The sequence below is a fragment of the Neolamprologus brichardi genome, chromosome 4 (genome assembly GCF_056152115.1).
Source record: "Neolamprologus brichardi isolate AB-2024 chromosome 4, ASM5615211v1, whole genome shotgun sequence".
In the NCBI taxonomy this organism is placed as follows: domain Eukaryota; kingdom Metazoa; phylum Chordata; class Actinopteri; order Cichliformes; family Cichlidae; genus Neolamprologus; species Neolamprologus brichardi.
Genome location: NC_142107.1, coordinates 14,048,095 through 14,065,000, shown reverse-complemented (window position 1 = coordinate 14,065,000; position 16,906 = coordinate 14,048,095). Strand labels below are relative to the sequence as shown.

General features: G+C 39.4%; 1 protein-coding gene across 2 annotated transcripts in view; it reads left to right on the top strand.

Annotated features, from left to right (window-relative positions):
- gcgra (glucagon receptor a) overlaps positions 1-9,809 on the top strand; it is a 46,297-nt gene extending 36,488 nt beyond the window's left edge. For both annotated transcript variants that reach the window (XM_006791333.3, XM_035907926.2), the window contains exons 7-14: positions 1-73; positions 1,308-1,467; positions 2,568-2,628; positions 3,132-3,201; positions 5,068-5,156; positions 5,259-5,403; positions 6,713-6,754; positions 6,849-9,809. The exon at positions 1-73 is cut by the window's left edge and continues 117 nt beyond it. In XM_006791333.3, coding sequence (XP_006791396.1) covers positions 1-73; positions 1,308-1,467; positions 2,568-2,628; positions 3,132-3,201; positions 5,068-5,156; positions 5,259-5,403; positions 6,713-6,754; positions 6,849-7,214 — 1,006 coding nt within the window. In that variant the 3' untranslated portion in view covers positions 7,215-9,809. The remainder of the gene's footprint in view (positions 74-1,307; positions 1,468-2,567; positions 2,629-3,131; positions 3,202-5,067; positions 5,157-5,258; positions 5,404-6,712; positions 6,755-6,848) is intronic.
- The last annotated feature ends 7,097 nt before the right edge of the window (positions 9,810-16,906 follow it).

Genomic DNA, 16,906 nt, shown 5'->3' with positions numbered 1-16,906 from the left:
CCTAAACAGAGACGAGGAGCAGGGATACCCCCCCGCATCTATAGCTCCAATTGAGCTGCTGGTCAACAACGAGGTCAGTTTTGCGCTTCATATTTAACAGTGATCACCAAAGACTTTATCACAGGTGGAAATGAGACAAATGTTTTCTTATTTGTGACCTTTCTATTATTTTTTTTGATTAGCTGATAAAATAAAAGTACAAAACAGTTCTGGATTTAGGTTCTGATCGTTATAGTATGTTCACAATGTGTCATAAAGGTGAACTTTGAGCTCTATAAGAACAACAATCCTGATTCTGTTTAAAGGATTCATATATGCGCTCATTAGCCAATTTGTTTAGTACTTACTCGTACCACTGCCTAAGTTTCCTGTTCTTAACTGACAGAAGTGGTACCCAGTGTGGCCCATCTGCTTCTGGTTTTGGCATGTCATACATTCAGAGATGCTCTTCTGTGTGGCTTGGTTGTAATGAGTGGTTATTTAAGTAACTGTTGCTTTCCTATCAGCTTTCTGACTGAAAAAGCAGACTAGATCAGTGTGATCAGATGAGATGAGATATTTGAGCCATCTTATGACATTCAGAGGTGGACCTGCTTTTGTATTTTGGATCATTGTCCTGCTTTAGAACCCAAGTGCACTTCAGCTTGAGGTCACGAACAGATGGCCAGACATTCTCCTGTTTTGATATGACATGTTTTGATAGACAACAGAATTCATGGTTCCATTTACTACAGCAAGTCTTTCAGGTCGTGAGGCAGCAAAACAGCCCCAGACCATCGCACTACCACCACCATATTTTACTGTTGGTATGATGTTCCTTTTCTGAAATACAGTGTTACTTTTACGGCAGACATAATGGGACTGAAACCTTTCAAAAAGTTTAGCTTTCTCTCTTGGTGCCAATTTTCTTCCTTAATCAATATAATCTTTATTTAAAAACTGCATTTTGCATTTACTTATCTCTGTCTAATATCCACATTATATTTAATTGTTTTTAATCTCAAAACAGTTACAGCTAAAAAGGCTTTAATTGATTACTTATGTTAGTCAAGCAAGTGAGGAGTCTCACCAACACAACAAAGATGAGAAACTGCATCCGTGACCAAAATAAAACACAGTAGTTTACTGCAGAAGAGATACATATATAAAAGGAGGACCATGTGCGCTGGGTTGTCACAGATAGCTGAAATTGGGTTTAAAGTTGCTTCTGTTGTAAAATCTTAGCCCGAATCTCACATCGGCTAAATAATGTGTCAGGCGACTCTTCTCAGCGGTGTAAAATATGTGATGTTAACCTTTTCTTGCAGACAATGGTCAGCTGTCGCATCGCCATGGTTATGATGCAGTATAGTATCATGGCTAACAGCTACTGGTTGCTGGTGGAAGGCATCTACCTCCACAACCTCCTGGTCATCACTGTGTTTACGGAGAGGAACTACTTCAAAATTTACCAGTGCATCGGTTGGGGTGAGCTGGCCTGAATCTGTGAAGTCATAGGTCAGGGGATGCAAGTCAGTTATGTGTTATATGCAGTGTTGGGAAGGTTACTTTTAAAATGTATTCCATTACAGAATACAGAATACATGCCTCAAAATGTATTCTGTAACGTATTCCGTTACGTTACTCAATGAGAGTAACGTATTCTGAATACTTTGGATTACTTAATATATTATCATGCTGTTTACAACTACATGAATGTACTATTGCTGTGATTTATTACTGTTACTGAAGGTTCGCGGCTCCGAACCATAGTAAAGGGACCTCTGGCTAATACAGTGGGTTCTGTGTCGGCTAGTAGCCGAAAAATAGCTTTACTTTGTTGTCTGTGTCAACTTTGCTAGCGAGAGACAGAGAGAGGTGTTGAAAAGCTGCTCCAACGGAACTTATTGTTTTTGGAGGAAAACACCGTGTACAGTCGAGTCTTAATAGCTTACTTACAACTGGGCTCGTCAGGCACTCTTCTTGGCTGCAGTGGTTATTATTATATTTACATGCTTCCAGCTCCCGTTTTTGCTCGATGACAGCTCGTACTTTTCCTTTTTCTCCCTCCCTCGCTCACAGACACATAACGGGTACAGCAGTCCATTCTCCCTGCAGCGGACTACGCTGCCTATGATGCTACATTCTTTAGAGCTATATCTGTAGCATTCTGCCTATTAGCTTAGCACAACAACAACAGGCGCTCTCTCACCCAGGAAACACGCAGAGAGAGAGCGTAACCCTGTAACCATGGCAACCGTAACGCTGCCGCCTGGAACAACAGAACAGCTGTCAAACAAAACCCAAACAGTCCTGACCTGCCACAATATGAAACAGGGAAGTACCGCCGTGTAATCCATTTATTTCAACAAAGTAACTGTATTCTAAATACCACCTTTTTAAACGGTAACTGTAACGGAATACAGTTACTCATATTTTGTATTTTAGATACGTAACGGCGGTACATGTATTCCGTTACTCCCCAACACTGGTTATATGATACTTTTTGCCAAATGAAGTAAGAGCATACAAAGTGCCAAGTGCTAATTGGCTGTTTTGCATTTAGACAACTCTTGTTTTTTTCACAGGTACCCCATTAATATTCCTCGTGCCATGGGTGGCGATTAAATACCTGTATGAAAATCAGGAGTAAGTTTCCTTCTCTTTCCCTCTTCCCTGTTCTCCAGGTTGTTTAACAAGGGTGAAAACCTGCCAACGAGTTTAAATTTTAGCTTGTAACATTTGTATCAGGACACCATGTCAAAAAAAAAACTCAGCAGATTGACTTTCTCCAAAAATCTTGATGCTTGCGGTTAATTTAACACACAATTTACTACATGAAGGATTGGCTGCAATTCAACTTTTCACACAGACATGTTTTATCTCCTGCTGGATGCCAGTCTGGTTTAACAGCTGTGTTTGCACATTCTTTATATTTCATGTTAGCTTTCGGCAGGACCCCAAATATTCTGCAAAGGAGTAAATTAAGTGCTTTTAAGGTCACACTGTGCTCTTATGTAAAGTCTTAAAAGCCTTAATGAAATGTTTTACAGTGTGAGCCGTGTCCACAAGCGTTCTAGTAAAGTAGAGGAAATATGTCAGGTGGTCTCTCACTGGTATTTCATTCAGTGCTTTTCTTTCATTCTTTTCAGTTGCTGGGAGCAAAATATAAACATGAAATACTGGTGGATCATACGCGCTCCGATACTGGCAGCTGTTATGGTAATTTTGGCGTCCTCCTCCTCCTCTTTATGTGTCTTCGCATCTTGTTATGCCATGTCCTTTTTTTAACATTTCAATTATTTCTGCATGTAAACGTTAATGGGAAAAAAGCAGCTTTGCCTTAAAGTGGTATATGACCGTCAATCAAGCATTTCCAGCTATTTTTATCCCCCACTGGTGCACTGTTAAATATTAAACACACCTCTTTTATTCATGTTGTGTTAAAGGTAAGATGTGCTTCATCCAGAACTTCTGTGAAGCCTGGCAGGACTCAAAGATTTGTGGATTAAATCAAATTAATATTTGCATTGTGACCAGCTCTGCATACTCTCTTCATCCTGTCACCAGGATTTTTATTAGACGTGTGTTCTGCAAAGGTCACTTCTAAGCGTTTACACAAGTCCAATTTGTCGTGGCTCTTAAGTGAGGCCAGACATCCTGGCACTTTACATGCATTTATCGTCCAGCTAAGTGACCTGTATCCCACAGGAATTCCTGTGTTTGAGTTCCTGTTGGAATGGGAGGGCTGGTCCCAATTTCACTGTTTCCCTCTTTATCTTGGTCCCACCATTCTCAAGCTGCACGACACAGTAGAAAACTACACTGTAGTATTCACATTAATTGTGTGTGTGTAGTGTGTGCGTGATAGACTGTACAAATATAGAACTACAGATATGCATATGTAGATAAATATGTAGGTGGTTTAATACGCAGTGTGCTGACAGATTTAGCCAGCCTATAGTTAGCTTAGCATCTGTTATATACACTCGTCGGCCACTTTGATACAGCATCGACTGCTCATTAAAGTAAATAATCGTGGCATAAACTTTGTTCTTCAAACTGAGCATCAGAATGAAAAAGACAAGTGATTTAAGTGACGCTGAATGCACCACGTTGTCGGTACTGTGCAGGCTGGTCCGAGTATTTCACGTACAATCATCTCTATGGTTTACAGAGCGATCAAAAAAATAGATATATATTTTCAGTTTGGACCCCTTACTACCAAATGATCATCATTTAAATACCACAGCCTGCCTGAGCATTGCTGTCAACTATGCTTATCCCTTTATCACCACACTGTACCCATCACCTGATGGCTGCTTCCAGCAGGATAACTTGGCATGTGGAGGAATAGGAGATTTACATCATGGATGTGCAACTAACATGGACCAAAATCTCGGAGGAATCTTTTCAGCGCTGTGTTGAATCTATGCCATGATGAATTAAAACACTTCTGTATTGGCTCTAAAGTGATACTAGTAAGATGTACCTAATGAAATGGCCAGTAAGTGCATATTAATATTGATTAACAATTTATCATGGCTATGGTTAAGCTCCTTTTTTTAAATATTACAAGTTACCGTATGGTTTAAATGTTGAATAACTGTGCAGCGTTACACAGTTCCGTTCACCATTAAATTCTCATGCCAGTACATACTGGGCTGCTGATATAACAATCCGTGACAGAAATCAAATGCACGCATTAGGTCCAAGCACCACAAATTACCCATGACAAATTACTTTAAAATATTAAAGGTCACATCATAAGTGATTTCATCAGGAGAACACCTACTGTTGTCTGAAATGCCAGCTGTTTTGAAAGGGTTTCCCAATGTGCTTGAAAACACTTTTTTGCGCAGCTATTGGGACTAATGCAGATAGTTATGCTTTTATCTGCTGATCCTTTGTGATATTTATAACTCAGATTTCTTCCATTTCTCTCATTAATCACAATTTTTCTGGGCCTGTATGCATCTGGAAGATCCATCTCCACTGTACTGGAGAAAGATGAGCTTTATGACGGTATCTTTTGCATAATATAAGTAAACTATTTCCAGTAACATCGTCTTTCTCTGTCTCTTACAGATCAACTTCCTTATCTTTATCCATATCATCAAAATTCTCGTGTCAAAGCTCAGAGCACACCAAATGAGATACACAGACTATAAGTTCCGGTGAGTGTGAATATGATGTTGTTTTTCTCTTGATTTGCCTTTTTTTTCTCTCTACTTAGTCTTTGCTTTCTCTCCTTTTGTCTCTCCTTTCCTCCGTCCCAGGTTGGCTAAGTCAACGCTAACTTTGATCCCGCTGCTCGGGATCCATAATGTGGTCTTCATCTTCGCAACAGATGAGTCCACCAGTGGCAGCATCGGCTTGCGTCTCACCAGGCTCTTCTCTGACCTCTTCTTCTCCTCCTTCCAGGTTGGACTTTAACAACAAATGACTGTCAGTCATGAACTTTGAAACATGTTTATTTTTTCACAACACTATTTCTAGTATGATTCAGCATCATTAATCACCTTAAGGAGAGTGGTGTGCCTCAGGACAGTGAATTAAGGCATCTCTGGTTTCAATGAAAGTTATTGTTAAAGCTTTATGTGGTGTAATAATTCACCTCAGCTGTCCTTGCATAAGTACAGAACAGGAAAAGAAAATACACACCTCAAACCATCAAAAACGGTTACGGTTTGTCTGAGATGCACACAACACAGCCTTCATGCTACAGCTGTGCCAAGAATGGATGCCAAGGCGTAATGGTCCAGAAAGGCGAAGTCCATATATGGAGGCACTTAGGGTGGCAGTTGCTGGTAGGTTTTCAAGGCAGGAGGTCATGATTCACATCCAGTTTTTCTCTGATTTGTTTAGGTATCACTTACTGCTTGATACCAAAAAGGTGAGGTTTAGGGGAGAGAATTGTGATTTGGGCTAAAATATAGCCCTCAATGCTTTCCATGGAAAACTACTTGGTAATACATGGTACTCTCACCCTGTGACAGCTCGTGAACTCACACAAAACTCACACAAACTGATTGATTGATGGAAACTAGTTAATTTAATTTTGTGCTTGCCAAGTAGTCCTGAACAAGGGTGAATGGGTGTTATCAATATCAAGTGTTTGTGTGAAGAGACGTGACACAAGGGTTAAAAAAGCAATTTTAAGGTTTGTTTTTTGTAAGTTAAAAAATGTTAGCTTAACAAGATTAAATGTCCGAACTGTAACAGCATCTGAATCACAGTTAGAAATATGTTGTGGGCTACTAAAAAATAATAAAACGAATAATAATCTTGCATAATTGTCTCTCTCTGCTTCTGTGAGTTTTCCATCTCTGAGACAGTCGTGATGTGTTGTAATATTTGTGTGTCAGAAGAGATTAAATTAACGCACTATGAGCACTGCTAAATGACTTTGTCACACAGTGACATAATTAGAGTGACCTTTAGGCACTGGAAACAGATATGACAGATGACCAACAGACAGAGCAAAAGAGAATTTCAAAGTCAAAAGATGGCAAACATAGCCGTGAGGCTTACATCTTAAGACAGATATTACTCAAAGGCACTTGTGGTTTATTTTAAAGAAGCAAATTTGCAGTTTCTGCCTGGATTGTGGTGCATATATTAGAATACATTCAGTTTTATGTTTTCATAGCTGCAGAGTAGCATGTAAGTGAATATTGTGGGTGAAAACGGCTAGTAGACAGAATGAAATCAGTATTGTTTGTCTTCACAGGGTCTCCTGGTGGCAATCTTGTACTGCTTTGTCAACAAAGAAGTGAGTCATCTCGATTGCACAACAAATACGCCATCTTCACCATCTTCAGATGTTCGAAGCTTTGTAGTGTCTACTGTCTCTGCTGTCTCCCCAGGTGCAGTCTGAGATCCTGAAGAAGTGGAAGCGCTGGAAGCTAGGGAGGAACATTGAGGAGGAGTACCGCCACACCTATAGCAATACCCCAAACACAAAAACAACCAGTCTCTTAAACCACGCCCCTCGAATGCCTCACCTCCCAGACATCGCCAAAACCACCGCCCCAGTCTGTAGCCCCGAGGAGAGGCACATGCTCGTCGCTAGCAACCAAAATGGCATGGTCCACAGTACGGAGGAAGGGAAGTGTGCCTCACTGCTGCACGAGGGGACCATCAGTAACTATATCCTGGTAGAGGACATCAGCATTACTGACAAGCTGCCGTGTTACGAAGTGCAGAAAGAGAACGTGGAGAGCCACCTGTGAAAGCTACTGGGACTACTTAAAAAAGGAAGTTGGATGGCTTTGGGCTCTCATCGTGCTCTGACAGACTGACCTGCTCAGCTGTAAAGAGTCAAGTTAATGGTGTCACTTTTCAGGTCGGCCCTCAGAGATCTGCGTCACTGGAGAGCTTTCGCCACAGTCTGAGAGGAGGATCAGGAAGGGCATCCACGAATGTGCTGCGAGTCTCGTGAACGGATTAGTTTCGATGTTTTTTTTTTAGCACAGAATAATAAGCTGCTGCATGCTGAACAATTTTTGCAACAGCATCCCGAGGCAGATAAGCCACGGAAGATCGTAATGACATACAAAACATGAAACCTGAAGTAACAAAAAAATAAATAAATAAACCCCAACTGTAAAGGTCACAGGGTCCTTGCTTGAGCCTCTGCTTTAACTTATCCTATCTATCAAATTTCTGGTACTAAAGTTTAAATACAAAGAGAGAATTGAACTGAATACACACAAAAATGTACAAAATATCATACGGTAGGAACAAATGGGAAACCATCTGATATATATATATATATATATATATATATATATATATATATATATCTGCTTTGCTCTAATATCTGTAAATGTTTTCCTGTCTATGTGATTTAGATGAAAATGTGCAGAAAAAAAAAAATTTCTGTTGACTATACCTCAAACAATATGGTGACCACAGTGTTGTTCAAGTGACCTCATTCAGGGCTCATGGGAAACTGGCAGCTGCTGTCCCCAGGTCCTTCTCGTCTTGCGTGTCGACATTAAAGGAGGTCAAGCGATGGTATAGGATCAATTATAAATAAGCTAAAATCATCATCACTTGACTTTCTTATGTCTTTTTGATTAAAATACATCTTTTTTTATATTAGTTGAATACTGATGATTGCTATTGTTGCAGCTGTTTAAACTTGCCGTGTATGTTTTAAGGTGATAGTCGAATTCCTTTGCCACTACACGCATTTCCTTTTCTACCTTTTGCCATCAAGATGTTGTCTGAATGACATGCCTTGCCCCTGAATCCAGGGTGGTTATCCAATCAAGGATAAAAATACACACACCTTTACGACCTGTAAAGGTGTGACTCCAGCATCGTTCCTAAATATGGCGCGTCACCTCTGGCACGAGGATGGTCTTGGGACTTCATGCATGAAGACTGCGTAAATTTTGCGAGCTTAACTTAAGAGTTGTGTGAATAATCACTCTACGGTGCCATCGTGTCAGACGAAAACGTCTTTGCTAGTAACTGCTAGTGACTGGATTCGCCAAGTAACCATACCAACAGAGTCTAATGCGTACCATGTCTGCAGTGGCTGTGAACACTTTTGAACAAAACTCTGCACCACAAAAGCTGAACAAGCATGCTTTGGAGTGGCAAACAAAGCTAATCAGACAGTGGTACATTTGTGTCTGATAGCATTTATTTTCACAGAAGGGAAGCAACCTGCAGAGCAGAAATGAATATCTGAATTGCTGAAACCTTTTGCCAGAACTAACTGAACTTGACTTTATATGTATCTATTTGCACAATGTTAATTTATAATTGGTAGATACTATGTCTCTCTATATATGTGTTTATACAGGTGATTTTATTTGATTGCAGTCCTTATTTCCCACGCATGTCTTTGAGTGGGTAGTGTGTATTTTCAGGGTATGAATGTGTGTAGTTTCAGTATTCCAGATTTGTGGATGTAAGATGAATAATGGGCTGCCGGCAGAGGTTTGATAGAAACCAGTGCAAGTGGCTTGACACAGAGCACAGAGGTCAGAGGTTAGTATGAGTCAGTCTCCCTCTAGCATATACAGTAAAGCACCACAGGACATTCCCAAACACCATGCCTGTATAAGGCAAGAAGTAGACACAGCTCTCTGTTTTATTATGGAAACTACTCTCATTGTGATTCCTCAGTGCCATTTTGTAGCCCACAGCGGCAACGTGTTTCTCATTCAGATCAAGACTCTGTGCATTAACTCTTCAGTCAGTTCCTTCTGCTGAGGTGGGAAAAAATTGCAGGCTGAGGTTATTTTTCATCAACATCTGCTGAGGATAGTAATAGAGCAGGTAGACAGCCACATATTTGCTGGGAAGTACATCGATCGTGGTTCTGCCACAAGTATCTTTGCAGTGGTTTTTTTAGATCTTTTTTTCATTGTTTTGTAGACATTTCACAAAGTAATAAAGGAATGTTGTACACGTCAAAGAAAATAGGATTCGGTAGAGCTATATCCTAATTTAGCTTCAAGCTACTACATGTATTTTAAGCTGTGACCGTAACCATGTTTGCATTTAAAGTTAGGAGCTTGGGTCACTCCCTTTCCTGGACCAAAGTGGTTCTGTCTGAATGTATTCTTTAAAAGGCTCAACTGAGTATGTTTCTTTTTCTCTTCTCTTAAAGGTGGTTATGTAAAGTTTATGTGGTGTGAAGTATATAAACCGACTGCGTCCAGGTGTATACATTTCATCATATGCTGTGTCCGCTTTGTGCAAATGGTAAAAGAATAAATAACAGTGTATTCGAAAGTTGATTTTAACTTGCAGTGGCTTTTGTATTGGTGAATATTCATGATGTTACAATAAAAAGGAAGGAACTGTGTGCAGATAAACTCTTTTGGCTTGATGGAGACATCTGTTGCTTTGGCTATCTGGCTGGCCAGGCAGCTTTTTTGGCTGAATGACATGCTGTCTTGTGAAAGAGGTGAGTATTGATTCTACCCTCGAAATCAAGTGTTGTTTACTATGGCACATTGTTCCTATTGTGGAACAACAACAGATATTGTATTGTTACACTTACAGTACTCTGTTTCATCTCACCAAGACCGTCTCTTTTTCAGTAAATTGCATGACGCAGGCTGGAAAAAAGGGGGCTGTAACTTTCCAGAACTTTGACACTTTCTTCAGTCGTCAGCAGTGAGGAGATAATCTCTCTCTTTTGCTCACTCTACATGTGTATATAACAAGAGAAACTGCCTGATAACGTCATCTTATTTACATTTTTAATCAGTATTGCAGCTCATCCATGTCATTGCTGGACTCAACAAACATGTTAAAACAGACATACTGGAGATCTTAAACAATGTCTCTGAAGGATCTTTGAATTATTAAAGGTGACAAATGTCCTGAACCCTCACAAAACATCAAAGATGTTATTAAAAGGTTACATTATGACCGTGAAATGGTTGTAACTCCCAGTTTCCTGTATGATTTTAGTAGAATGTTCCATTTTGGTTATTATATGGGCGGAAAGAGTGCATTTATTTCCTTGAGAACAACAGAGAAGCAAAAACATAATGTCACTAAAAGCACTGTAAATGTTATCTCAATCCAGTGTGGACACACAAGAGGGATGTTTTATATTACTGCTGCCCTAAAGATTTTCAGACTGTTCTGAATTTCTCCTGAATGTCTGCCAAATAATAAAAACCTCTACATATTAACCATCTGGGAACGTTTTGGGAATGTTACAAGGTGATGTTATTGAAATGTTCTCTAAAAACTCTGAGAACGTGAAGTTTCTACCAGAAAGAGTGTAAGTAAGTTTTCTTATTTATTGGATTGGACACTACATTGTGAGAACAACTTTTATAGTGTTGGCACCGATTGTGGTTACTCTTTGGATCGTGTGTAAGAGTGGATAACACAAGGACTACTTGGATAATGTTAAGATCTCAGTGTACAGTGTTTTTTTAACTGAGAAAAGTAGCCAAGTTGCACTTTGTATTATAGAAAAAGAGTAATTTTCTTAACTGCAGTAATAACACAAGAACCAACACCTGGAAGTAAATTATAATTTCCAGTCAGCATGAAGGGGGTAACACTTTTACTCAAACCTAAATACTACTCTGTGAAGTCTAAGGAGTTTGGAAAGAAAAGCTTCTGGACTTCTTTAAGTTTCCTTGAAGATGTTTCACCTCTTATCCGAGAAGCTGTTCTAAGAGCAATTGGTGGACAGTCCCAGATTTTAAGCCGTATGGGAGTGTCCCCAAGAGGTTCATTGACCCCCTTTGATTCGCTACCCAATCACACAAGCTAAGGTGTGAAAATGGGTGTGGGTCACAATCAGCCAAGGTGAACCAACTCTGAAACTTAGCCCCATCCTATCATGTGATTTACCGAGGTCAAATGGCCCAGGATGTGAGTGGGCGTTAAGGCATCTGGGAGGGGATCTCAAAACTGGATTATAGATGGCTTCTGTTAAAAGATGGCCGTTCACAGTGGACATGACTTCTTTCACTCCTCTTTCAAACCATCTTTCTTCTCTGTCCAAAATGTGAACATTGGCATCCTCGAAAGAGTGACCTTTGTCCTTTAGATGCAGATTGACAGTCGAGTCTTGTCCCATGGAAGTGGCTCTTCTACGTTGTGCCATGTATTTATGAAGTGGCTGTTTGGTCTCGCCAATGTAGAGGTCTGAGTAAAATCACCTCTGTGATGTGATTTTGACACCATCAAGCCAAGCACTTTGGCAATAGTGGGAAGCAAACAGGAAAAAACCTCCAGCAGAAAATTTGCCACTGTTAGACAGATAACACTGATGATGCATTATCCTTTCACTGGATTAACACTGGTAGTCCCTCCCTGTTCATTATGTAACCTTGATGGTGAGTGGTAAGAGCAAAATGAGAAACTGTAATTTTCAGAGCTTCCAATTTTTCATTGGAATCAGAATTTTTCAAAGCATCAGTGTTTCAGAGTGAAAACTACCATTAACTAATTAAAACACCCACTTATCAACTAATCAGCATTTGAATTATGCACAGCATCATCCAAACTGAGGAAGGTGTACTTAAGATTTTGGAGGTACCACAGTAGCATAAATTTCTTAAACTGACAACATTGTGTTCTGTTAAAATTTGAGCTTACTTCATATAAAATATTAAATGCTAGGATTAAGTGGAAGGGGGATTTAATTCTGAAGATATTGCACATATTAATCTAATTTAAAAAAAAAGTTACAATATTATTGTAAAACCCTCAGTTATATGGTTCAGTGTAAAATAAATAGTAAGTATAAAATTATAGTTATTAAAAAAGTCTCGTTGTCACACTTTTCTAAATGACTAATTGAGTCATTGGGTCCAATTGAACAATTGAAACTGTAGTTGAAACAGTTTAAAGTCAGGTCAGCCGTATCATAATTAGGGATGGGTACCGGTTCTGACATAAACGGTAGTAACCAGACCAAAAAGTAGCGCACATTTCGGTGCTTCCCCCCCCCCCCCCCCCCCCACCTGAGATGTCATACACTTTGGATTCTAGCCAATCATTTTATCTTTCCAAGGATAGTAGGTGGGCCCAGGTACGTTCTTTTAGAGCAGAGCTACAGATTAAAAATGACCAAGGTGAAGCGGTCAAAGTCTGGCTGTACTTCACAGCAAAAGAAGTAAATTCAGCAGCCTGCAACAAGTGCTTTAAGGTGATACTGTGCAAAGGCGGTAACACCTGTGTAGCAGAAATGATGACGGATGATGATGGCAGCAGCAGCCGTTCTTCTCTGGGTGAGTAGCTTAATGTTGTTCGTGTGTAAATTATGTTGAGTAGGCTAACCACGTTATTAAATTAATGCATGTAAAGTGAACTAGCAAACACCGTCGTAGTTACATGCGGCTGTCTTCTTGTTTGATGGCAGATACTCCCTTCACCCTGGCCAAAAAGGCTAAAATGGCTAAAAATTGGAAAACAGTTAAACATGAGAGGTTTTTGGACGAAGTTTATGTTTTTTCCATTGTTCAAGCACTGCTTCCAGCCAAGAGTGATACCATATATGCCCTATAGCTGCAGAAAAGGCTAACATTGTTATCTTTTTACAAAAAAACAGCTAAACATGAGAGGTTTTTGGACAAAGTTTGTGTTCTCCATTCTTTAAGCACCGGTTCGAGCACCGGTGCTGGTTCGAGCACCGTTTAAGCACCGGCACCGTTTCAAAAGTACCGGTTTGGCACCGGTATCGGATAAAACCTAAACGATACCCATCCCTAGTTACAAATGTTTTTGAAGGATGTTGTGTTCGGATGACGACACTATGACACTGTTGGGTGAGTGTGGCCAACTTTAAATGACTGGTAAAATACAACAGAGGCTTACAAAATGTAGGCAGAAGGTCTAACATGAAGAGTCCAACTGCCGCTGTCTCTGCAGAGGACTTTTTTTGGTTGTTTCATCAGCAATTTGTGATAAATGTAATACAGTTAACGCTGAAAGAACAAACAGAAGAGAAACAGAACAAAACAATACAAAATCTTTGGTAGCGTTAGCATATTTCTTTAAACATTTAGGGTATGTTTATATAAACAGCCAATTGTATATTAAGATGCATAATATGTTTGCTAACCTAAAAGACAAAAACACTTAATCTTATTTAAACAACCTTTTTTGTGGGTATCAGATAATGGGATAATGTGAAAAGAGCGTCTTCTGGGCTCTGTGCACATGGAGCAAATATAGCGAGGGTGGGTCAGCAGTTGTCGTGTTTGTCTTTCCTCCCTGAGGCCTGGGAACTGGGCTTGTGTCCTGATGTGGACAAACAGATTATGTGTGATTGGACAATAAAGCACACTCAGCTCACTGACAGACGTCTCGTGCTATCATTGCTTCCCAGGATCGTCATTGTGCCACAGCTGCAGAGGCAACAGGTGCATTTGAAGGTGTGCATTTGTGAATGAATATTTCATATTTACATATCTTACCAAGCAACCATGTGTGAAAATAGGGCATACAAATTAGCAAGCAAACTGGGCTTTGGGTCTCAGGAAATAAATGGTTAAGGAATATTTTGAGCCTTATCAGATAAAAGTGGTGAATTGTTTATATCTCCATATTAGATAATATCAGTCAGTCTTCTTAATGGCTAAATGAATAATAACCTTGAGTCAAGACTCTATTGTTAAAGTGCATGTCTAAAAGCAGGATGTATTCCTAGTTCAGACCAGCATGACCAGTAAGAATTCTAAAATGTAAAAGGTAACAATCTATAGTTAAATATGAAATGGTCTTTAGCAGAAGGACAACAGAATGTCCAATATCAGACTGTTAAAATGGAAATTAAGACTGCTCATATGAAATGAGTATCAATACATGCTCAGTGAGCCCATTATTAGGTACACCTTGCTTTCAGAACTGCTTTAAATTTTCATGGTAAAAGTTACTGGAAACAGCTGAACATCCATGAAATGAATCTCCACCACATCCCACATTTTCTTTATTGGATTGAGGTTCTGTGTGTTGTGGATTCAGAGATCCTCTTCTGAGTATTTCAGCAGAAACACTCAGGAAAGTGACTCATATTCATTCACTTAAATCATCTTTTTTCTCCATTTGTATGCTTTGAATTTTAGCAGTTCAAAGCTTGATCATGTCTACATGCCTAAATGCACCACGTTGTTGCCATGTGATCGGCTGATTAGGTATTTATGTTCACAACCAGCCGGACAGATGTACCTAACCGAGTGAGTGTATATCAATCTCCGACTTTCTTTTCTCTCTCTCTCAGCATGTTCTTGCATGTCTTTTATGCAAGAAGAAAGAAGTGAAGATTTGCAATGAACACCACACAATCTGTCTTTAACTTTGTGTTTTTAATTAAGTACAAACACAAACTAAAGTTGAGATTTAACTAGGCTTTTCTGACTAAGTAGCTACTGATCACTGCAAACTCTATGGTAATTATTACAGCACATTTTATTGCTGTACTCTTAACACACCAACGCACCCACACTGGCTGAGCAAGTACATGAAATTGCAGCGTCACAATAATATTGAAGACTAAAATAAGACATAATTTTTCTAAAAAAAAAAAAAAAAAACTTGCTCTGATTCATAGTCTGCGCCTTGTAGATTTGACTTCACTTTAAAGCATATATATAAAGTAAAACAACAATAAAAGTAACAGTTTCACCCAAAAAAAAGCATCAAACTCCTCATTAAGCCACACTGGTCATTGGTTTGAACACTAATATTTATACTGTTCGCAAACTAAAGTGTCATCATTTATTTACCCACTGATTTTAATCAAACTTTTACTCACCCACATCAAGAGCAGGAGTGAGTGATAATTTTCAGTAACTACATTCTGCAAATCTTTGTCACATCGTTTAGATCCCAGGATATGAATAAGTGGCATATGTCTGATACAGAATCCTAGTGGATCCATGAAAAAACATTTTCCTCATGTTTCAAGGCTGGCAAGCTGCTCAGCCAAATTGACATCATTTACTCAGTTTCATAGGACGCAGGAGTGAGGAGAGAGACCGGACTCATTGGTTTGATTAATGCATGAGCATCATCACTCAGGTTGTTAGTGCTCATTAGCTGTGTTTGAGAGGTTGCGTTATCGTCTCTCTCAAGCAGAGCAGCATCCCATGGGTACACATGATTTGGGAAGCAACCCGTTCATGTAATATGAAGATGACTTTCTCAGCTTACGCACACACACACACTGGCACCTCACACACGGCCTCATCTTGGAGATATCCCTCACCAGCGCCTGATGATCTGTCAACACCCCTACAACCCCCTTAAATTAAATAAATGTGTAATCAGATTGTAGCCACCAAACACACACTAGGCTCAATAAATCCAATATCTGAGACAGTGTGGTGGTTTACAGCAGAAGCTCTGAAACAGAGTGACATGGCTTTGGGTAAATTTACTTGCCTGGATGGAAGTCTAATAACTACAAGCTTCTGTCAAATGGAAAAAAGAAAAAAGAGTAATGCTGCTAGAAGCTATGATGCGGAAGATTAACCAAAAAAGCATACAGTGTGCCGTGTTTGTTTGCAGTTTTTATGCCATCCTCTGTCTATGTTAAGTAATATGCATATTTCCAACAGACTAAATGAGCCCCTCAAAGCTGCACAACAGTCCAGATAACAAAAAGTTCTTTCTTAATTTAAGATGTCAGGTCAGCTTAATAGTGGGAGACACTTTGTTCTTCAGCTCGTCTAGTTTTTCATAATAGAAGAAGGAGATTAGAATAGAAAAAGACTCCCGGAGTACTTATAGTAATTTGCTCAAATCAGGATGTAACAGCTAAATTAATAGCCTCAAATAAAGCCTGCATTGACAGGAAAACAGTTTTATGAGCTATAAATGGTTCCTTCAATTACTTTCATCCTGCCTTTATAAAAGACACTAATTCACTTTAATATAGTTTGAAATCCACATCAAATTGACTTTTTTTAACCTGCAAGTGATAAATAAGTTGATAACTTTGAATAACAGCTTGTTATTATCACGCATGCAGATGTTACAGCAGAGGTCTCTGTTTTTTCAGACACGTGGATTGATTGAAACTGATGGACTACATACTAAGGGGGAACTATACTGAGATGCAGAACCAGAGGGTTAATTTCCATTAGCCCAAGAAGCTTTGGATAAAACATCTCCTTTTGGCAGGGGCCGACCTGTATCGCTGAGTGGAAATTAGATAAACACCCTAAGCCTTTTTTCTGACCACTGTAAAGACAATGTGGAAGACGTGTGCAGACAGCTGGAAAATCTTGAATTGCCTAAGAATAGAATGTGTTGCTTTTACTTGCTGCTCAAAAGTTTGTCCGCAATTCAAACTGACAACTGGAAGAGCAAGCAGGGAGTGCCAACCGCCGTCAGTGCCCTATCTTTCAACATTGGCGTGAAAAATAATAATAATAAACAAAAAGTTTACTTGAAACTATTCATGATTTGGATCAGCACC